This window comes from Artemia sp. Qi Xiang Cuo, chromosome 13 (genome assembly GCF_049724085.1).
Source record: "Artemia sp. Qi Xiang Cuo chromosome 13, ASM4972408v1, whole genome shotgun sequence".
NCBI lineage: Eukaryota > Metazoa > Arthropoda > Branchiopoda > Anostraca > Artemiidae > Artemia > Artemia sp. Qi Xiang Cuo.
Window position 1 is genome coordinate 53,311,883 of NC_142806.1, and position 24,215 is coordinate 53,336,097.

General features: G+C 35.2%; 1 protein-coding gene across 1 annotated transcript in view; it reads left to right on the forward strand.

The window, feature by feature from the left end:
- Window positions 1-24,215, forward strand: part of LOC148945419 (protein diaphanous-like) — a 298,677-nt gene that overhangs the window by 143,899 nt on the left and 130,563 nt on the right. The window contains exons 13-14 of the mRNA XM_089099035.1: window positions 8,814-8,900; window positions 17,682-17,834. Of these exons, the coding sequence (XP_088955161.1) occupies window positions 8,814-8,900; window positions 17,682-17,834 (240 nt within the window). The remainder of the gene's footprint in view (window positions 1-8,813; window positions 8,901-17,681; window positions 17,835-24,215) is intronic.

Here is a 24,215-nt window from a genome sequence, read left to right on the forward strand (position 1 = left end):
CCCAATGTCCAAATATTTATGTTGGGTTAAAGCCAAATTCAGGCTTTTCAAGTTAGGATTGGCGACTTTTATGTTTAATTGCTGTTTTTTATTTGTATTTTAGCCGTTTGCACATTATGACCTTTTGGAGTCGACGTTTTGCAGTCATAAGGTGAGAATCGTTGCATATTAAAGAGTTATGAAAAGACAGCCTCTTAACAACAAGTTTATGATATTAATAATTCAGGAAAACATAAAGAATAGCGAGAAAGAAGAAACAGTTTTTTCTGAGGTTTTATAGAGTCGTTAACAAGGGTTATGAAGGGATATAAAATATTATAACTCGTTGATTCTTTCATAAGCAAAGGTTTTATGGTAAGCTCAGACACTAGAACATAGGTCTCACATAAAAAGTTTAAGTGTAGTTTAAGTATAGGAATGAGCATCGATCCTGTAAGAAACTAATCAAGTCTTCTGAGATCAGGGTTATCAGACACTCTCCTTTCTGAGGACATGTCCTCTTGTTTAACCTCTGTCCTCCCTCCTTGTGCACAAATTTGGATTTGTCCTCCTATTTTGTTTAACCTATTTTTTAAACTTACAAAACCATGATTTCCCAACAGAATACTCAATAGTAATAAAAATATGCATTTTTAATTAAGATCTTTGACATTTCATTTCATTAGAAAAGGGTTGTTTTGTTTTGAAATATTTAGAAATTGTTTCTATGGAGAACATAATTACACTGTAAGGCCTTTACTGGCTACACTGAACTAAATTGGTAGAATGTATTTTTAGCAGCACCTTCAATGCATAATTCTTTGTCAAATTTTATTTCTATTCCTTTATATGAATTGTCTATATTGTCAAACTTGATTTATACATAGATTGAAGGCACTTGCTGTAAACTTTATTTGAATAATGTAAGTTAGCTGCCAAACCTTCAAGACACGCAAATTTCTTCATCTTTTGTTAAAGCTATTTCAAAATGAAAGTGCTATCTACTCATGATCAATCTTAAATATTTACCTATTAGAAATGCCAAAAATATCAAGTGTCCTCCTTTCTTCACCAAAAATACCAGTAGCCCTGTCCGATATAGTAGCCCTGTCCTATATATTCTTATATAGTAGCCCTATCCGAGGCCCTTTCTTCAATAATTTTGTATAAATTTACTTTCCGCCTGCCTGAGTTCGCTAGGTTGCCTGAGTTGTATCATTCTTTCTATTCATCTTCTAGTCATGAGAGTGAAATTTCCGCTTATGTGTCTAAGGTGTCGACTAACCGCTCAGTAGATTTTTATGATCCGTCAAATTTCAATCTAAAAAGGATATCCTCCTTTATTTCTTTGTCTTCAGTGTATATATCGAATCTGTCTCTTTCTTCAGGTTTGTTTCCATGTTCTTTGAAAATAGTGACAGTTTTTTCTTTATTAAAGAAAGAAGATCCTAGGATGAATTCAAGTTACAGATCAGTATCGATTCTGCCAAGATCCTTGAAAATGTAATGAGCCAGAGGCTTTCTTCTAAGAAAACTTTTAACCTAAAATCTTCTGTAGGCGGCCTTTTTTATCTCTTTACTAGTATGGTTCTTGCACTTCATTAACTACTTTCGTGCTATTATTTATAGTACTTGGGTTTTGTATGAGGGCCTTTCTTAGGGTATGTGTGTCCTTGATCTCTTGTTGGAACTTCTGACGTTTTGGAACTTCTCACCTTCGACGAGGTGATCACGATATCCCTCTTGGAAAATTGTCACCTTAGCAATACGTCATATTGCCCTTGATTCGCCAAACTCCTGTCTAGTGACCGTTCTGAGTGTGAGTATTAACAAGTGGTCTTCCAAAACTCAATAAAACAGAATAGGGACACAGCAAGGCTTTATCCTCAGTCCTCTGCTTTTATTCTTATATCGATCATCGTGCTGATGATCCTGTTGATGTTAATCATCCTATCCATGATTTTTGCATACTGCCTCTTCTTGGCTCTGCCACTGGTTGCCATAGCCACAGTTTGCCACTATGTGCCCCAAAATCTTCAAACGAGGTGAATGACTGATGTCCTTTGAGTTGTAAGGTCCTAAATAGCTAGAAAAGTGTTATAATTCATCTTAAGCGACTTTGCTAAACGTCAGAGTGTCCACTAAAGATAGTCTTGGTTCTGATCACGACATAGAATAATGGTTTGACGCTTAGGGATATTCGGTACCTTATAATTATTTTGTGAGCCTTAGCGTCGACTGACTCTCTCAAAGACAAAGGGCTTATTGTTGAGTTCTCCCAGAGGACTAGCCACCACCAAGATCTATTGAGAATCATTTGTTTGCGTATGAAATTTGATTGAAAAGACAATGCAATTTTATGTCCCCTTTGTAAGCAAGGTATTCAATCAAAACGGGTAGCACCACAGGGAATTCCCAAAGCTTTAAAATTGTTCAAATAATAATTCGTTTGAGCTGATTTTTAGTATTTTCCTAGTTGCTATGCTAGAAAAATTTTTCGGGCTGCCCTTTCCTGAAATTTCAAAAGAAAACTCCGCTGTGTATAATTGAAAAAAACAAAATTCACACTTTTTAGTGATTTAAGTTTCATAAAGATTGATTAACTCTAACTCCGGCCCAAAACAGGAGAAGTTAAATGTTTTTTTCCAAGATTCCCGGGAAGGAGGTGTCGGCTTTTAGTTTTCTCTTGTTTTTTCGGATATCTTAAGCAATCTCTACAAGTAATGGAAAGATCGCTTGATCAATTCTAAACAGTCTGACCACACAAACTAAAAAAGCTTATAAGGAACGAGATAGTATGATCCTTTAATGTATATTGAACCTTCTTAACAAGACAATTTTTTTAAGCATTTATATTGATTCTTTTCTTTCTTTTCGTAGTCAGGCTAATGAAACTTCATTCTCCTATGTTAAGGCGATCTTATATTCTCCCCCCAGGTTTTCCCTCTGTTGTCTTGCTTTTTTGAAATTTTCAATGCATTCTGCCATTAAATCTGTGCTTACTTTATCATCATTGAAATAAATCTTTTTGGTTAGAGTACTCTTATGCATGGGAATCTGTCGATCTGCGGTCGATTCGGTGGTGTCAACTAAAACAAAGGACTGTTTGGTGGTGGAAATTAAAGGTCTATAATACGAAAGAGTTTCGACACTCTGTCGCATTATAGATTCAATGTCTGCATTACCATATTCATGTGCTATTGTGTCACAGAGAGCCTTGATGTAATGTGATCCTAGGGTATGGGTTTCAAACGAGGGCAAGTGCCCGTCTTTACAAGCCTTGTAATATGCCTCCTTGCCCTCCTTGTCATGAATTATATCACAGTAAGCTTTCAGTCCTGGTGACGTAGAATATGAAACGAGCAAATCTGGGATCTCTAATGATTGTGGTGTAGAGGTGGATCTACACATTTCAAAGACAAACATTTTTGGTTTCCCTTTCAGTGTTTGGTTCTTTGAGATTGTCTTCCAGTACACATCTACTGGGAGACTTTTATCATACGTGTACAATCTATCTTTCCGTGAGACATGGCTACAAGCAAGAAGCAATCTGAATCTGAGAAGTCAGTTTTGGAATAGTTTTCAAGCTCAGTTTTAACTTGGTCAATGCCGAGGTCAATAAAAACTTCAACATTGAATCCTATAGCTTCTAAGACCTGTCGTAAAACTTCTACATCATTTTCTGTTCCGGTTAGGTGTGCCGAATTCTCTGTTGGGGCAAATTTAACATGATTAAATATCAATGCTTTTCCTCTATTCAAGTTTGAGAAGTTGTACTGGTTCTCGTCATCAGTTTTGATAGTTTTTTCATATTCCAGCATTTGGTTTTTCTTTTTAGGGGTAACTTCCACCCCAAACTCTCCTCTGCCCAATAGATTCTGAATCTTTGAAACTGGTTCCTCTTCTAGTTGTTTTTCTGGCACCATGGACTCGGTTGCGATTGAAGCACCAATGGCTCTGTTTGTTATCATATTCGATACCTTTTTTCAAATAATTGAGGAATCACAAGTTATATCTTGAAAATGATGTCATAATTGTTGCCCAGCAATGACGTTTATATTAGAAATGATGTTACTTTTTATACGCTGCCATGATGTTGACCAGAAAGAGAAAGCGATTTAGATAGGTCATGAGTTTGGAAAGAATTTGTTTAGAGCCTTGATTTTGGAAAAACATTTTCCTGTGGGTGACGTCACATACATATACATTAAAGAGCAAAAACTACATCATTTTTTTCCAGTCTGGTCGTATCGTTTTTGGTATCTACTTTCGAAAACACATGTCTTTGAAAAATTCTCAACATCCATTGGCAGCAGAGAATAACAAACCAATCCATCCGCGACAAGACGGGCCAGCCTCTTGTGACACATGTGAAGCTACAAACAGAAAAACGTACGGCTTTTTCTTAATTGGAATAGTAAGAGACGACCTGGCAACAACCTACGATTATGACGTCATTGATCAATCTTTTACACGAAATATGCAGTTTTTCGTAAAAATTGATTGTATTCTAAAAATTTAATTTTTCAATTACAAAAGGGTTTTTAGCCGGATCAATTTCCTTTAAACTGAGTCATTAAACAGCTTTCTATGATGTTCCAGTTTAAATCTGTCTCAGGAGGAAAAGAAGAAGCACTGCCTATGATTCACTTGCTTGATCCTTTATACAATAATAATTACTATGGGCTTGAGTTCGTTCTTTACTATTATTTCTTGAATCGCATTGAGATTATCTATTAGTGTCTCGAATAATCGAACAACAATAAAAAGAAGAAATGTGTGATAATAATTTTAAACTATCACATTGCTCTGTTTTAGAAACCTGGGTTACAAACAGGAAATAGCTTATGGCTTTTTCTTAGTTGGAACAGTAAGACACGATCCTCAGTACGGTCCCATACCCGAGATAAGCAGTATTTCAAAAGATGCTTGATTTTTTTTTTTTTTTACTATGCGTTTTAGTTTTAAGTTTACTAGGTTTTAGCTATATTCGTTGAAACTTACATTGTCCCCATTTATAATGAACTATATCGATCCATTATGTATGTCTTATATTATCTTGTCGATAGATAAGTGTGTATAAATATTGCATTCAGTTATTACTTCATACATTGTTACTACATACGATTATGACGTCATTCATCAAGATTGACCATAAAATGTATTTTTTAGTCGAAAAACTGATTCTATTTAAAATGTAAAAAAATTAATTACAAATGGTTCTAGGTCTAGTAATTTTCTTTAAAATGAGTCATTGAACAACTTTACGCTGTTCCAGTGCCAAGCTATCTGTAGAAAAGAAAGAAAAAAAAAGATGACGTTGAGGCAGAAAACTGTAGTAGCTGCCACTTTTCTTGATTTTCAAGCCAATATGTTTTCCTTGTTCTTCAAGCCAAGGGACAGTTAGTTCCCTATATAGGGGTATTGGACAATACGGTCCTAATAGTGTATTTCGTTTTTTGATCTGACTTGAGTTATGAGATATTTTGTTTTTTACTATGGGACGTGATCGTCTCTTGCTAGGTTGCTTGCTACCACTGTACCCGGAGTTTTAAATACCGCTGCAACCCGAATTACAAACAGGAAAAATTCTACGGCTTTTCTTAGTTGGAATAGCAAGAGGCGATGCTTGTACTATGTTAACTTTTAGTTGCTATTTTCCACAGTTTGTTCTTTACTAGCTTTCAGCTATATCTGATGAAACTTACATAGTCCCCATTTATAATGAACTGTATCGATCCTTTCTTTAAAATGATCCATTGAATGCATAACAGGAAAAAGCCTACGGTTTTTTCTTCTTTAAAATAGTAAGAGGCGAACCTCAAACAATCAAGTAACTAAGTCCAATGTATGCAATGGTTTGTTATTCCAATGATCGTCTTTTAATGTAAAAAAAGATACCGTTTTAGACAGAATGTTGCAGTAGCTGCCACTTTTCTTGATTTTCAAGCTAATATATTTCCCTTGTTGTTGAAGCCAAGGGAAAGTAAGTTTTCTATATAAGGGTTTCGAACAAGGCGTACTATTGGTTTACTTTTGGTTTTGATCTGAATCTATTTTTAGGAGCTATGGGTTATTATATGTCTTAACATATGACGTCATCGTTTCTTATTAGGTTGCTAGCTACCGCTGCAAACCGGATATAGGGTTAATTCTTTCCTCTCTTCTGACAATTTGGCACGTATTTTATTATTCTTTTGTTGTCCCTTATCTTTCTCACTAATGTTGTGTTCATGAATATAGTAAAAACTCACTTCTGCTTTATTTGTAAAGTGTTCAAATTTCCGTGTGAAAGCTGCCTCTTCCCTTTCTGGTCTTTGCCCCATGGTTATGATTAAGTATAAAGGAAATAAGTTTAAAAAGAGATTTTTCAAAGAAAACTGGAGAGCTATATTGAAACCTAAAACGAGTAGATATAACGTCGAATAATAATCGAAACATAAAAAGGAAACAGAAACTATTATGGACGAACTAATGAGACCCAAACGAAGAGATCTTAAATTGAATAATGGCATCAAAATTAAGATAACATATTCTGTTATAGATGAAATGAATCCTAAAACAAACATAAATAAAAAAACTACTGCTACTGCTAACTACTCACTGCAGCACCAAACCGTCTGCCTGTCACAACTATGCACGCTCCTTCTACACCCCAATCTATTCAAAGTTTTGCTATTTTCCCCCCGCCCCCAGTAGTGTTATTTAAATCTTTTCTTATGACTTCTTCCCATCTCTTGCAGGGATGACCTGATTTTTGTTTGGCCCTAGATGGGTAGCTTAGGAGCACGAACTTTTGCAATCAGCCATCCTTTGTTTGTGAAATCTGGTCCAGTCATCTTAACCTATCTTTCGTTGTAGCCCTAGAAAGCAGAATCGGGCTACTTTTTTGTATAGCATGTTGTTCGATATACGGTTAGTCAAAACGAGTACCCAAGACTATGTTTGAACAATTTCTCTAGAAACAATTTAACACATCGTCCTCTGTCTTTCAGAGTGCTCACATTTCAGAGCCATAATTTACCATTATCATTATCGTGGCTTTCAATATTTCAATATGTTTCCTGGCTTATCTTCCAGTTCGTAAAAAAAAAAAAAAAAAAAAAAAAAAAAAAAAAAAAAAAAAACGCCTTGAAACTTGCGTTTTTTTGTCTCAAGCTGTTTAAAAAAAAATGGAGCTTTTTTTTTCTTTTGCTTTGGTGAACATGTATTTTTATTCTTCATTCAGGCACAAGACGTCCTGGGCACAAGACGTAAAGAAATCGATTTCTAATCCATCAGATAAAAAATTGTTTTGCCCTTTTCATGCCCTATTTTTGGTGTCCGTGCCCCAGAATGTTTGTTCTTTGCATCTGAGCGTCTCCTTGGCCCAAGGATTAATGGATTTGTTTTTTAAACCTACTAGGAGTAAAGTCTTTTGCTCCATTTACAGGTCCGCGTCCACCCTCCCCATCTTGCAACTAACTGCATAATCCTCTTGGCACAGAGAATGATCCTTAATAGCTTCGAGAAAATTGCACACCCAAAATGAAGCTCGCCCCTCTTTTCCCACTGTAAGAACTACGCATTTTAACTAATTTTAGCATTTTAACTTTTTCACTTTCGATAACTATATTTAAGATTTATTTTCAACTATAATCTAGATCTTTTTGTTCTTTGCCTGAAACTCGTTTTTCTACGACTATCCGGAATATTATCTGTTATCCGAAATATGGTCGTATTAGTTACCGATCGCAACGTAAAATAGATTGCGATTACAAAGCGATTACAAAGCGATTACAGCGCAATACAAAGCGATTGAACTCGCGCCCAGAATAGGAACGTACCGGAGAGCGAATATTTACAGTATTACGAAGGGGTTGATCCCAGCTGCAGCAAAGTTGGGCGACAAGCTCAATACTTATCCCTGTAAAAAAAAGTAACTGAAACGTCGTTTTGACGCCCTACGCATCAGCAACGTAAAAAAGTAATCTTTATTACTTTTTTTCCCCCATTTTAGTGTAAATGTGGCATCGTTTTTTGATGACTGTTTTTACTATCCAACATACTGTTTCATCAGTATAGCTGGTTTTACCAGTGGGCAAGGCCGTACCCAGAGATAGAGAGGGGGGGGGGTTTAGAGGGGTTTGACCCCCGCCCCGAAATGTTTGTCTGACTCGTTAAATGTAATAAAAATGGATATAAACAAATTTTGTATGCGTTTTTTGAGTAAAACCCCCTCCGAAAAAAAATCCTAGGTACGGCCTTGCCAATGGGGCTAAGATTTGAGAGCTTACTGTGCAGTATTTCTGGTCTGATTAATATAAAAAAAAAATTAATAAGAACCTGTTTGTTTTTACCAAGGCGGAAGAAGCAACGAAATTTTACATAACCTGGTATAATTAATCTAGATTAAAAAAAAAGTTTTTCGTAAGAAGGAGCGAAAAATTCTAGAAGGAAAAAGGGTAGAGTCGTCACAGAAAGTTAAATACAGGTTGGCCAACGCACGCAGGGTCGTTCCTAAGGTTGGTTGCTCCCGGGGTAAAATAATTACGGCCCCCCTCCACCTGCTGACTCAAATATAAATAAGTTAAAAGCCCCAGCCGCGGCGTCTCTCAGCCACGGTGCCCGGGGTAAATCGACGCTTGGCCCCCCTCTTTAAACAGACGTTTGTTACGCACGTGTATTATACTTCCCTCTGTTTGCAGCAGTCTTATCGTATTCTAATTGGATAATACTAATAAGAAGAAAATGGCTGTTAGTGAGCGGTACAAATTTGTTTAATACTTTTCAACTCAGTGTATGTTAAAGAAGTTTTAGATAAGCATGTTATTAACGTTTTTATTTCATTTCAGCTGGCGAACATAAAGAGATTAGTGCCAAGACTAAAGTCTCTTAGTTTCAAACAGCGATTTGATGAAATGGTCCAGGATGTTAAACCTGTAAGTTTTTCTTTTTTTAGTTGTTCTTTCATAGGATTAACTTTCTTTTGTTTTTTTCATTAGAATTATTCATAACGTTTTAACACATGGTTTTCTATTATAAACCTGAAGTTACTGAAAGACAACAATAAAAGTAGACCAATAAATCTATCTTTTATTCTAAAAATTCTTGTTTTATTTATTATTATTATATTTTATTATAATATTATTATTATTATATTCTTTTTATTAAATATTATATATATTAATTTCTATTATTCCTTAATTTCAGTCCTTTATTATTTTTTTTTTTCTTTTTTCAAAATTCTAACTTAAAGAGCCAAAGAAAGTTGAAAAATTTTCAAATTTTTGCTCGTTAGCCTCGCCATTATAAGGCTTAGTAGAGTCTGAGACAGTATACATGGCCCTAGCTAGTCTTGCTGAGCTAGTATACTGAGACTAGCTTTAGGTTGTTTTTTTTTTTACTTATATTACTTCTTTTAATTCTTTGGTACAATCCTGGAAGGTGGCAAAACATTCAGAAGTGAGTTTGACCTGAGTCTGACCTGGCTCTCTCATTAGTTTTTAGTGTTTTTTTTCGGAGGAAAAGTAAAGTAATGATGTTTTTTTTGGTTTTGTTTTTTTAGTGCGATGGTATTAGGGCTGTCGGTGGCCAATTGTTCTTTTTATTTTAAGGAGCTTTGTTTTCTCTACCTCTCCCATTAGCAAGTTTTGCTTTTCAGGGAAGGTAGCAGTAATTATTTGTTTATTATGTGTTTTTTTAAATAAATCCTTCTCTCTCTCTAAAAAAAAAAAAAAGTTGGACCTAATTTGACCTGTCCCTCTCATTAGCTCCTAATGTTTTTTTTTTTTTTTTTTTTTTTTTTTTTTTTTTTTTTTTTTTTTTTTTTGAGGAAAAGTGAAGTAATTATATTTTTTTGGTTTTGGTTTTTTCTAGTGCGATGGTATTAGTGATGTCGGTGGCCAATTGTTCTTTTTATTTTAAGGAACTTTGTTTTCTCTACCTCTCCCATGACCAAGTTTTGATTTTCAGGTTAGGTAACAGTAATTTTTTGTTTATTAGGTTTTTTTTAATAAATCCTTCTCTCTCTCTCTAAAAAAAAAAAGAAAAAAAAGAAAAAAGAAAAAAAAATGCTCTATCTTAGACCTTGATAAGCCTTGCTTGTACTACAAAAGCCACCAATCTTGGTTATTTATCTTGCTGTGTTAAGATATAAGAGGCAAATTCTTTGTCTTGCTAAAATTAATCACTCTCATTACTCGTCCAAACACATAATTACGTCCGAACGTCCAAAACTATCATACATGTAGACACAAAGGCGAAGGGACAAAGTGAAAACATTCTTTTTTTAACTAGTATCTAGCTGAACTTAACAAAAGTTGCATAACTACACAAAAAGTTGCTATCCCAGGTGATATCTTTAGGATATCACAGCTTTTTGGAATTCTGCTTTGTTTTGTACCAGAATTCAGGAAATTATGTTAGTTCGCACGTTTTTCTGGATTTATTTGATTGCAAACCGTATCCAGGGCTGGGGATGGGTGTTATCTGGTTTACTGACCGGATCATTTTCCAGGAAATTCTGATTGGCTAGTGTCGTTTTAATTTCGATTTAAAAATCACCCTGTTAAGCAGTATTTAAAGGTCTAAATAAACTCTCAAATCTGGCCGCTAGTATAATCTAATGACCGTTAATACAATCTCGTCCTAAATGGGCATTAGATTTTGTTACCCCTTTTTGTGTGATGTTCTGCATACAGAATATTATATTAGAAAATAAATGTCAGAAGTTAAAAAAGTGTAAAGTTTAAGAGCCAAAGAGAAATCCAAAAAAGGAAAGAATACCCCCCTTAATTGATACTACAACAGAGACACTTGAATGACGGTACCCAATTGCATGACTGTCAAGCACCTTGGAAAAACAGCCAAATCTTTCCCCCGAATAGCCGTGAAAGAAGAAAGGGGAAAATTACGAAAAAAGTACAAATATCCAACAAAATTATATAGTCCCTAATATAGGTTCATATTAAATTTAATAAAATTAAAGTAGACTAAATAAATAAAAAAACCTTTGCTGTCAATCAGTGCTCTTTGCTGAGACTGGGTTTTGAGTTCGACACCCCTCTTAGCCACGAAACATAAATTATTATAGAATTCTTAAGCTCGGGGACAATTTTCCTTTGCCATCGGCTCAAAATCTCTAATTTAAGGTTATCCAAAAACATTCATGTTTTGGAAGAGAGGGGGCAGTCAATAGTTGCGCCCACTTAAGACAGGTACTTCCTAGTTAACTTGGTCGGCCATTACGACCAAGTTGGTTTTATGAATACAGGACAAAAGCTGTATTGCAAGAGGAAAACGTGTTAACATGTTTAGTCAGTGTGAATAGCGACCAAGGCCACACTGCCTTTCCATTACTAACATCAAACACAGGAAGAACAATAGGGAATTCTATTCGTAAGACAGTGAAATTCTAATTTGAGAGAATATTTTGGCCCTATGTTCAAGGGCCGTCCTCAGAAGAACATAAATAAATCAAAGAAGAAAGACTGACAACAATAAACGACCAATAAAAACTAAAATGATTTTTTTTAAACAGTCCCAGCATCCTTACTTCAGCGAAGTTCAACCAGGACTGATAAATAAAGTGAGATGAATTGGTTTCTTCTTTCTTCTTTTATATGTTTAAGTTTTGCTGAGGACAACCCTTGGACATAGGGCCGAAATATTCATTCAAAAAATTTCTACTGTCTTACGAAAAGAATTTCCTATTGTTCTTCTTGTTTTTGATGTTAGTCAGTGTGGTCTTGGAGATTATGTACAATTAGCGATTAAAAAAAAAAATTATTTGATTCATCCGTGACTTAAATGGATGCTAGAAAACACCCTAGTTTTGAAACAATTGATATATCATGTTTCAAAATTGTATCCAATTTGTTCGTAGATTACCCGTAGAATAACCTTATTTAAAAAAGAACAAATTTACTTCCTTGACTTCTGTATTGTAACATAAAGTTGGCTCTGTTCCATATTATAATAACGAAGTGAAGCAGGAAAATAACAAAAAGGAAAAACAATAAACTTTCAATAACATCTCAACTCTCCCATTATACTCTTTACACTTCCATTGTTTATACCTTTTTTTCGGTGACATATGAAACACGAATAACCTTAACTTATAAAACAATACATATAGTGTTTTGCAATGATAGAAAAAGAAACAAGCAACAATTAAAGAAGTCTATCTTTTAACAAAATTAATTAAAAAAAAATTTCCGAAAAAATAAGTTTTTATAAGAAATTTAAAGGCCTTTTTCAAATATAGATATTCAGATAAAAATATCTGTTAAAATCAAAACTAAAAACGACAATAGATTATTATTAAAGGATAAATAAAGCCCAAAATGAAAAAAAGATTAACAAGCAATCATAGCAAAAACATACAACAAGTAATAATATAAATGAATAAATAGATCTTAAAGCGAGTAATGCTTAGATTGAACATAAAAATCAAGCTTAAGACAAAAAAAATATTTTCCTATTGAAGTACAAATGAAACTTAAAACGAACAGTAATTAAATAAACAATCAATGCGAACAAACACACAATAGATATTAATGTAAATTAATAAATAAATCTTAAAACGAGTGAAACTTAAATTTAATATGCAAATTAAGCTTGAAACAAACAAAAATCGCCACAAACAAGAGTTTGGGTATAACCTCATTCTCTCACTGTAAAAGTCTAAAACCTACTGCGTCATTGGCGCTTTACTGAAAACCAATTTTGTGATAAATATTTTCTTTTGTTCTTATCTCTGAAAATAAACATTAAAATTATAGTAACATTTTGAACTGATGAGCTTTCAGCAATTAATATCATTATACATCAAATATTCAGTTTAATTTATTAGCTCTTTTTAAAGTTGTTAAAGACGGATATAGTTTCCCTACAGACAAGTGTTTGGATACGGCCTCCTTTCCTAACTGTAAATAAAAACCAAAAGCCTACTGCGTCATTGGCGCTTAATTAAAACGGATTATATTACAAATACTTTCTTTTCCAGTTCTTACAGCATTGAAAATAAAAATACAATTGCAGCGAAATAAATTCTTGAACTGATGGATCTTTGAACAATTAATATCATTATGTATCAAATATTCAATTTGATGTTGTTTATACTTTCCAAGACTGTTCAAGACGCCTATAGTTTTCAGTAAAGCGCCAATGACGCAGTAGGTTTTAGACTTACAGCGAGAGAAGGAGGTCATACCCAAACTCTTGTTTGTTTGTTTCAAGCTTGATTTGCATATTCAATTTAAGTTTCACTCGTTTTAAGATTTATTTATTAATTTACATTAATATCTATTGTATGTTTGTTTGCATTGATTTTTTATTTAATTTCTGTTCGTTTTAAGTTTCATTTGTACTTCAATAGGAAAATATATTTTTCGTCTTAAGCTTGATTTTCATATTCAATCTAAGCATTACTCGCTTTAAGATCTATTTATTCATTTATATTATTACTTTTTGTATGTTTTTGCTATGATTGTTTATTTAATTTCTGTTCGTTTTGGGTTTCATTTATTCTTTAATAGTAATTTCTGGTCGTTTTGAGTTTGAATTTTAAAATTTATTTTTATCTTCTGACAATAAGTTTAAATGGCCTTTACTTTTCTTTGACGATAAAATAAAAGTTAGTACAACTCAGTTTTACTACTGATGACGGTCACTATATACGTGACCAAAATATCTGGTATTTTTTGTGAAATTTATTATACACTGTCTATTAAAAAGGATTTTATCCCTATTTCGAACTTTTATTTTATCGTCATGGAAAGGCAGTGTGGTCTCCGAAAATATCTACTTTTCTTTGAAAAAACTTATTTTTTTCGGAAAGTTTTTTTTATTAATTTTTGTTCGTTTTCGATTGCAAAAAATTCAAGTTTTTAAAAATTCCTTATTTCAAAATCAAACTTTAAAAAAATCAAATATTCATCAAAGTATCAAAACGGATATCAAAGTAACAATATCAAAGTAGTGAGAAAATGCGTTTTTGTCAACCTCGTAGTTTTTATTATCTGATGTTTGAACTATTTTTAACAAAATGGCTATCTCAAAATTTTTATCGGAAGGGTTTGAGGAAAAAGGGCGTGGGGGGACTAGATTAAGCTTCGGTCTCTTTTGACTCTTTAAAAGTGAGCTAGAACTTTCTAATTTAAATCAAATGAGCCCTCTCTGAAGTTTATACGAATATCTCTTCTATAAAAACCATTTAAATCCCCAGAGTATAACTTACAACACCTGTCCCTCGGCCCTGGGAGGTTGTGTTGACCCTGGATTTTCAATATCTGATGGTTGAACTATTTTTAACAAAAAAGTCACCTGAAATTTTTATCGGATGGGTTTATCCATCCGATATACCCAAAAGCGTGGAGTAAGGGAGGGGCTAGTGGCCCTCCGATCTTTTTCACTCTGAGAAAATGAACTACAACTTTTAATTTCCATTCAAATAAACCCTCTCTGAAGTTTATACGAGTATACCTTCCATAAGAACCCTATATGCCCCCCAGAGCAATACTTACAACGCCTGCCCCGGCCCTGGGGGGGGGTTGTGTCGACACAGGAGTTTTTTTTATCTGACCTATGAACTATTTTTAGTGAAATGGCCATACGCAAAGGATTTTTGTTGTATGATCTTTGAACAATTTTTAACAAAATGGCTACCTCAAATTTTTTATCAGATGTATTTGGGGGAAAAGGGCTTGGGGGGCCAGTTGCCCTCTGATGACTTTTGACTCTTAAAAAGGGCTGGATTTCAATATCCAATCAAATGATCCCTCTCTGAAGTTTATACGAGCATCTCTTTCATATGAACAATATATGCCCCATTGCATAACTTACAACGCTTGCCTCCGGGCCCTGGGGTGTTGTGGCGACACCTGAGTTTTTGTTATCTCACTTATGAGAAATTTTTAACTTAATGCCTATCTCAAAATTTTTATTGGATGCGTTTGGGAAAAAAGGGCGTGGAGGGCTAGTTGCCCTCCAATATCTTTTGACTCGAAAAAAACTTAACTAGAACTTTCAATTTCCAATCAAATCAGCCATCGTTGAATTTTTTACGAACATTTGGTCAATGAAAACTCGATGTTACACCCTGTAATAACTAAAAACCCTTAACCTCTGGCCCTGAAGGGCCATGTCGACCCCGATGTTGTTTTTATATGGTCTTTCAACTATTTTAAAAAAAAGCTATCTCAAAGTTCTTATTGGATGGGTTTGAAGAAAAAAGGAAGTGGAGGGGGGCTAGGTGCCCTCTAATCTCTTTTGAATTTTAAAAAGTGAACTAGAAATTTCAATTTCCAATCAAATGATACCTCTTTGAAGTTAATACGAGCATCCCTTCCATAAGACCCATACATGTCCCCAGGGTATAACTTATAACGCCTGTCCCCGGGCCCTGGTGGGTTGCGTCAACACCGGAATTTTTGTTATATGATCTCTGTAATATATTTAACAAAAAAGGTATCTTAAAAGGTTTATTGGATGCATTTGGAAATAAAGGGTTTAGGGGGGGGAGCTGGTTACCTTCTGATATCCTTTGACGTTTAAAGTGGAACTAGAACTTTCAATTTCCAATCAAATGAGCCCTCTCTGAAGTTTATACGACAATGTTGTCTATACAACCTTATATGCCCCCAGGGCATAAATTACAACCCTTGCCCTGAGAGCTGTCATCCTCAAAGACCTAATTTCCAGAACTTAAAACTACGTTTAATAAAATGGCTGTCTCAAATTTTGATTGGATGTGTTTGGGGAAAAGGTGGGCATGAGAGGGGGGTTTGTTGCCCCTAAATTAATTTCGACTTTTAAAAAGGGACTAACCCTTTGAATTTCCAATTTTTGAAGTTTCTACGACACCGCCTTCTATAAAAACCTTATATGCCCCCAGGGTATAACTTAAAACCCTTGCCTTGAGGGGAGTGGTCCTCCTCAAAAACATATTTTCTATCTGAAAATCAACTACGCTGAACAAAATGGCTATCTCAAAATTTTGATTGGATGTGTTTGGTGAAATGATGGGCGTGGGGGGGGGGCTAGTTTCCCTCCCAATCACTTTCGACTATTAAAAAGAGAACTAGCCCTCTGAATTTCCAATTGACTGAGGCTATTTTGAAGTCTCTACGACAACATCGTCGATAAAAACCTTATATGCCCACTGGGAATAAATTAAAACCCTTGCTCTAAATGTTGTGGGGTAATGTCCTCAAAAACATATTTTCTATCTGGAAATCAATCAAGCTGAACAAAATGGCTATCTCATATTTTTGATTTGATGTGTTTGGGGGAATGATGGGCAAGGTGGGGGGGAGGCTATCTGCCCGCCAATCACTTTTGAATATTAAAAAGGCTACTAGCCCTTTGAATTTCCAATCGAATGAGCCTTTTTGAAGTTTCTACGACAACGCCTACTATAAAAACCTTATATGCCCCCAGGGCATAACTTAAAACCCTTGCCCTGAGGGTTGTGGGTGATTGTCCTCCTCAAAAACATAATTTCTATCTGGAAATCAACTACGCTGAACAAAATGGCTATCTCAAAATTTTGATTGGATGTGTTTGGGGAAATGATGGGTGTTGGAGGGGGGGGGGCTAGTGGCCCTCCATTCACTTTCGACTATTAAAAGGGGACTAGCGGTTTAAATATCCAGTCGAATGAGCCTTTTTTGAAGTTTCTACAACAACGCCTACTATAAAAACCTTATATGCCCCCAGGGCATAACTTAAAACCCTTGCCCTGAGGGTTTTGGGGGAGTGTCCTCCTCAAAAACATATTTTTTATCTGAAAATCAACTACTCTGAACAAAATGAGTATCTCAAAATTTTGATTGGATGTGTTTTGAGAAATGGTGGGCCTGGGGGGGGGCTATTTGCCCTCCAATCACTTCCGACAATCAAAAAGGGCACTAGCCCTTTGAATTTCCAATCCATTGAGCCTCTTTTGGAGTTTCTACGACAACGCCTTCTTTAAAAGCCTTATATGCCCCAGGGCATAACTTAAAACTCTTACCCTGAGGGTTATGGGGGAGTGTCCTCTTCAAAAATATATTTTATATCTGGAAATCAACTACGCTGAACAAAATTGCTATCTCAAAATTTTGATTGGATGTGTTTGGGGGAATGATGGGCGTGGGGTGGGGGCTAGTTGCCCTCCAATCATTTTCGACTATTAAAAAGGGCACTAGAACTCTCGATTTTCAATCGAATGAACCCCCTTTGAAGTTTCTACGACGACCCCTTCCGTATGAAGTTCCTCTGTGAAAAAAATAATAATAAAACATTGGAGCCGTATGGCCTTTACTATGGGCAACGCTAAAGCGTTGCCTCTGAAAGAAGGAAAACTTGTTTACCTCTTTTGTTCCTTTTAGAAGTCTTTGTGTTTTAATTTAAATGAATGCTAGAAATGAAAAGAAGTTTTTCCTCGAAACATTGAGTTTATCTGCATTGTATCACAGAAGTGCTATGTTAAGCGATAGTTAAGAAAGAAAGTAAATAGCCAACAACTAATGTTTTTATTCAGGTTTTTAAATTTAACTCTTTTTTATGTTATTGCGTTTTCGTTTGTCTCCATCTCTTTTTGTTTTCTTTCTTTCCGTATCTGTTTATTTCATATTTCTTTTAGTCCTTTGTTTCTTTTTTATTCTAACCTCTGCATCTGTTTTTTTTTTTGCACCGGAACTGTGTATCGTTTATTGAGTTCTCTTTTATTTTTAAAGGACATTGTTGCCGCTACAGTGGCTTGTGAGGAAGTGAGAGACAGCAAAAAGTTTTCGCGCATTTTGGAATTAATTCTCGCTCTCGGCAATGTTATGAATTCCGGAACTAGAAATGGTGGAGCAATTGGCTTTGAAATATCATATCTTCCGAAGGTAATCTTTCTCCTTAATAACTTTTAATGGTTAGTAATTAATAATCTAGGATCATTCCCAAATAGTCTCTTAACGATAAGGAATCGAAACATTTACAACATTTCTGTACCAGCAAATATTTTGGGCTAATTATCGAGATTAACATTTCTCCATAAGATACAAGCAGTGAAATATGTACTGAACGTGTTTTCATTTTGGGCATAAGCATCGTAACGCTAGCCTTAATTTACAGTTAACAAATTCAGTTGTCCTTAAATGCCAGTTTTGACAAAAACCATTACATATTTGCTCTTAAAACATATGTTGGCTTACTTAAAGTTTTTTTCTACTTTTATGTAGAATCATTCGCCTCACATTTGCAACCATTGATCCCAGGAACTCTTGAAACTGTTTTTGGTGAGAGGTAAAGGGTACTTGTGGAATATGGACTTAATATATTGAAATATGAATAAATATAATATAGAAGTATGAAAAATAATAAAAATTGAAATATGGACCATATGGGGTCTAGCCTCTCCACCTTCCAATTAAAATATATCTAGGAAGCCTCTATTTCAAACGGAAAATTTTTCATAATCTGGGATTCAAACTCCTGGGACTATAGGTATCAAGTCACCTCAAATTTTAGGATTTTTTTATCAGTTCTGATTAAAATGGCCATCTCGAAATTATGGTTCCAGCCTTGGCTGCAAACTACCCAAGAACGAACCACGGCCAATAGTGACAAAAAATTAAAAAACTTGTTTTAAAAAAATGGCTAGTGAGAAAAAGTGTCATTTGTAACAGTCAGGAATTGTAACTATTATCTCGATTAGTTTTAATAGTGAAATGTTATCTCGAAAACAATGGGATTTTAGAAAATAGAATTTAACCTCTTTTAAATGGTGTAAATGATTGTAAATGGTGTAAATGGTCTTATAAATGGTGTAAATGGTCTTATAAATGGTCGAAACAAAACTGCACCATTTTAATCGCCATGGCCAGGAACCCAATACAGGAAACTTTCAGCCCCCTGGGGAGCACTGATGTGTCCTATATTTTTTCCTCTTTTTGTGACTTAAAAAGGGCACAAGATCTTTTGATTTCCGATCAAACGAGCCCTCTCCCGATCTTCTAAGATCACTCGTTAGATACGATCAACTCTGAGAAAAACAAAAAATACACACGCATTCGTTATCTTTCTTCTGACAGAGAATGCCAAATTCCACATTTTGTGTATAGGAGCTTGAAACCACTACAGTGGAGTTCTCTGATATGCTGAATCTGATGTTGTGATTTTTATTAAGATCGCTTGACTTTGTGTAAGTGTTTTCTCCTTTTTTTAAAATCAGGCAAATTTTCTGAGGCTCGTAGCTTTTGATGGTTTGCAGTAATGAACTTCGTGTATTTGAAACCAGCATAAAAAGTCAATTCTTTTGATGCATCTATTATTATCAAAATTCTGTTTTTTTAGAGTTCCGGTTACTATTGAGCCGAGTCGCTACTGACTTAACACTCTTTACCACGATTTGTTTAATTCTCTTGCAGGAATTTATCGCTTCTTTTCTGAGGAAGCGTATTTGATAAGAATTTGTCGCTTCATATTGATTTATACTCTCAATTCATATTTGAGAGGATTTGTGAAGGATTATCTTGAGGTCTGGTAGAAATTTGCCAGAGATATTGTATCAAGAGTATCCATCCGAGATCCAATTTTTTATTTGCTTGGATTTTCTCGTGACAAAATAATCTTCGTTTCTTGGATCTTCCGAAGTAATTTTCTGCGAACAACTGAGAGCTTTGTCAATAATGGTGGAAACTAGTCCTAGCAGTAAAAGTCTGTTGGGTTCCATTCCTCTCTTGGGTCAATCAGTTTTATCCTAGATCCCTCGTTGTCACGTAGGAGACTTATGTTGGAAACTAAGTCTTTCTTTAGTTAATGCAATTCTCCGAGGATTACATCTTCTCCAAGTGCCTCTATGTAAATATTTATATTCCTTTCCACTTAGATCTTGGACTTCCATCTTGTAATCTTTTAATTAGAGTGTGCTTGAGAAGTGATTCAGCTCCACCCCAAGCTTGACTAGAAATATGAACTAAAGAAATAAAGCATGAAAATGGAATGTTTGTGCCCTACTTCCACCAATGATTGTGCCCCTCTTTTTTTCCTCTAGTAAAATCTTGGCAGTATCCATGTCCACTGATCTGCTACCAAGGTGTTGACAGAGAATGTTTTCTGAAGCTTCTAATTAATTAATTAATTTATTTTATAACCCATCGATAATATAAGGCATGGCAATGGAGTACAACAAAAGAAAGAAAATGAAAAAAAGGGCACATACAAAACAGGAGCAAATACGTACAAACGAAAACTCGAATAAGCCAAGCCACTCCAAAGGTGGTGAATCATACGAATAAATACAAAATAAAAAACAACAACAAAATATAGAGTTTTTAAATTAAAACTCTTTTGAGTCTAGCTAGTACAATAGTATCCAGGTGTTATCTTCTCTTTCATAGGCAATCTTTTTGAAAATATCTTATCCTAGGTTCTTCTTTATCACCTAGGAGACTTACCTTGGAGACTAAGTCTCTTTAGTTGATGCAATTCTCCATGGGTAAACATCCTCTCAAGTCCCTTTATGTAAGTATTCATGTAAACAAATCTCTAATAGTTCCACTGACGGATCCAGGGGGTCCGTCAGTGGAACTTCACTTATTGGTGCCCTTGTTACATTGCACCCCCCCCTCCAGATTTTGCTCTAGGTCCCTACTGTAGTTGACATATTGAATGTAGCACCGGGGCCTGACCCGCCTTATAGCTAAAAAAAAAAATCTATTTAACCAAAGAGTGTTTTAAAATGTGGCTCTAACGAGATTTCGGTAGTCATGCTGCCCCCTCCTTCTATTTTTTACTCCTTGTTTTGGATAAATTTTTAGCTTGATTCATGTTTATTGACCTTAAAACTTAGAAATAATATTGCTTCATAAGCAACAATTTAAAAATTGGAATAAATGTTCCAAAGATTTCAACTGTACTATTTGATGCATTTTTTGGTCAAGGGCTCGGACTGAGGGTGGGATGATTCCTCGTTCTCCCTGTATTTGAAAAATATATGTTTATTACTTTCATTGAAGAAAATTGGGAAAAAAGAACGAATTTGCCCAGGACCGTATCTAGGATTTTTTTTTCGGAGGGGGTTTTACTAACAATTTTTTTTTTTTGGGGGGGGGGGGGTTACACAAAGAAAAACTCAAAAAACGCATACAAAATTTGTTTATGGCCATGTTGGTTACGTTTTTACGAGTCAGACAAACATTTTGGGCGGGGGACTCAAACCCCCTACCCCGCCGCCCGCTGGATACGGCCTTGAATTTGCCGTCCCCTTCTATATTTTGAGAATAATATTTTTGTATCTTCATTAGAAAAACAAACCCTCGCCCCCCCCCCTTCCCCACCACCCTGCCCCTAATTTTTACGAATGGGCACCCTGAGAAAAACTATTCCGTAATATAATATGAGCAGTACATATAAATAGGAAAACTACTGTTGAAGCGTCTATGTCTCTGATTTTAAATTAGCCTACCTAGAATACTGATTTTGTTCAGTCAGTCATAAAAACAGGCATCCATGGAAATATTGACAAGTGTCAATTCTCATTTATTTCTGAAAAGTACTCTGTAGCTCTGTCAGGAACAAAATCAGTGAAGCAGGTTGGAGGATATCGGTGACGCAGTTCAGAGGCTTAAAAAAATGTTGAAACAGGGGAAAAAGGGAGGGTTACTTGAAAATGACATATAAAGAAGGGGAGGAGTCTGCACTCTCCTCCCCTCATTTAGTTATATCCTTTTTTCCTTTTTCCTCTAGTTGAATGAGATTCAACTAGTTGAATCTGATTGAATTTTCTTTCCTCTACTTCAAAATGACATATAAAGAAGGGGAGGAGTCTGCACTCTCCTGCCCTCATTGAGTTATATCCTTGTTTTTCCTTTTTCCTCTAGTTGAATATGTTCCTTTTTTTAAATGATGCAACAGCTGAAGGAAGGGGCTGCTCCCTTCATATAAGGAATAATTTCTGTTGGTTTTAAGTTTCTTTCGTGCTTCACTTTCGTTCGAGAAAATTTTTTTTTATATTTAATAATATCTGTATATACAGCCCATTTATGTGCGCATATGTGTGTAGTATCAAAATCTAGGATATCTATCCAATTAAAGTGACTCACTGTTAAGGTTTTAATAACTGAAGTTGTTGCTTCCATAGCTTGTGGTTTCAGTGGATTGTTAAGAAGGTCCAACATTGAGTTAGGTGTTGTTTGAAATTTGATAATGGCCAGTACACCTTTTAAAGAGGTCACAGTCGAGCTGTCTTCCGAAAACAGCTCCTTTATCTAGAGTTATATCCTTATCTAAGGTTTTTATGAGCATCTAGGTCATGTTGTTAGCTGGGTCAGCTTGGTGCTGCAGCGATTTATTGATCGTGAGTTTAGTTATCTAGGTCATGGAGATTGCTTAGAATCTCTGAAAGCCTTTGAAACAAAAATAAATTAATAAATTCTAGATTTGATAGTCTTGAGCCTACCACCCCCCCTCCCATCCTAAATACGGCCCTGATTGTACCTTAGCTCGATGCATTTTTGGCCTTTCCGCCAGCATATTCTATCTTAGTAGATGTAAATCACGCCGCCAAAGTCTGCAAGACAGTCTGGACGGGCTCGGGTGAGTTATCTGAGCACACTTTATGATGTATATATTGTCAATATAGGGCATATTTTGACTTTTGTCAAACCTGGCATGGATTTAAAGGTTTATAATAGAGAGCCTCTTGTTCTAAGAGAGACCAATCTGTGTAAGTGGTGGAACGCTCATAGCGCAGACTTTTAAATAACATATTGATATTCTTGGTAAAAATTTATGGGTCTTACTGTTACAGTAATGTACGTAAAGGAGAGAAAGCCTTTTGGCCCGGGCTTTCACAAAATCCGAAGATCGTAACCATTTTCCCCAGAGATTCTTGTATTTTTTCGTGTTGTTTGTCTGTTTTCGTGTTTTCAATCTAGAACCTCAAAAATGTTGCCTCTTCCCCCGGGACAGGTCTGCGCACGGGAAGAAATTTCTATTACCTGCAGAGTCTTCTAACCCCCCCCCCCCTTCTCTCCAATGAATTTTTTTTAATGCAGGTTAAAGGATTAGTGAAATGGAAATGGGGAAACAACTTAGGCTAAAACAATGACATGGAGATGCTGCCTGAACAGTAAAAAAGAACTATAGTTTTTTTTTTTGTCTTTTTCTGTCAGCCTAAGTTGTTACTTATTTTGTTATATTCAGCTATTTGATCTAATGCTGCTGGGAATTACCAATAGAAGACTATGATGTCTTCCTAAGCTACAATTTTTGAATTTGGCAACAGAAAGACTGTCAAAGTAGAAAATAACGCCGGAATGTCAGTTCATCTGTGTTAAATACCTAAAGGGAAACTATTGGTATATCGATATATTAAATCAATCCCGATGTTGTCTGATATTAGTCCGAACAAAATACTCTTAAACCGTATTCGCAAAGAACGGTAAATAAGAAGTCTCATCAATACGAGTGAAACTCTTATTTTATCAATAAATTTCTGCTGTAATCAGCGTTCTCAAATGAGATCGAATTGACCTCAAATAATTCAAATTCAAGAAGTTTAAAAGTAACTATCAAAGCTATTAATATAAGGAGGGGAATTTGTATATTTTCGAAAAGGAGGGGAATACTCCTCCCGTCCAGATAACACGGAGTCTAGCTTAATTCAACTTAAACATTTCTGAGAACCTGACACAGATATTTCAGCCCTTTATGCGCAAAATTTATCGTTTTTCTAGAGAAGGGGAGAGAGTCAAAGACGCGTTTTATTTACACAAGGGGTAGTTGTATCGAACTAGGGGTCTTACGAATGTAAGGGAAGTTTGTTTGAAGGGGGGGTAACTTATTAAGATCTTTTTAAGTAATATTTACTAAGTCAACGTTTCGTGTGTTGAGTCGGACAAATGGATTACTCCGTATCATAGCAACATTTTGATCATGTCTTGCAACGGAACGCCAAGTGCAATCAGATGAAAATTCTGGGATAGCCAACGGTATTGCACTATCTAAGAGTAAGGTAGCGTCCTGCAGCAAGGACAAATTTCCAAATAATCCTGGAATAATATAAAATCAGCTATGAGCAAAAATAAACAAATATTTTGTTTGTATTTGTAATAGTTACTGGAAATTCTGAAATAGTAATAACACAAAATTATCCAGTCTTTTAAGGCCTCTGCGCTGCTTTGGAGCAAAAATACTTGAACAGAGTGACACTAAAAATAGTAGCTGACCATAAATAAGTCAAAATTTGAGGAATATCTCCTGTAAACTATTGAAAAGGG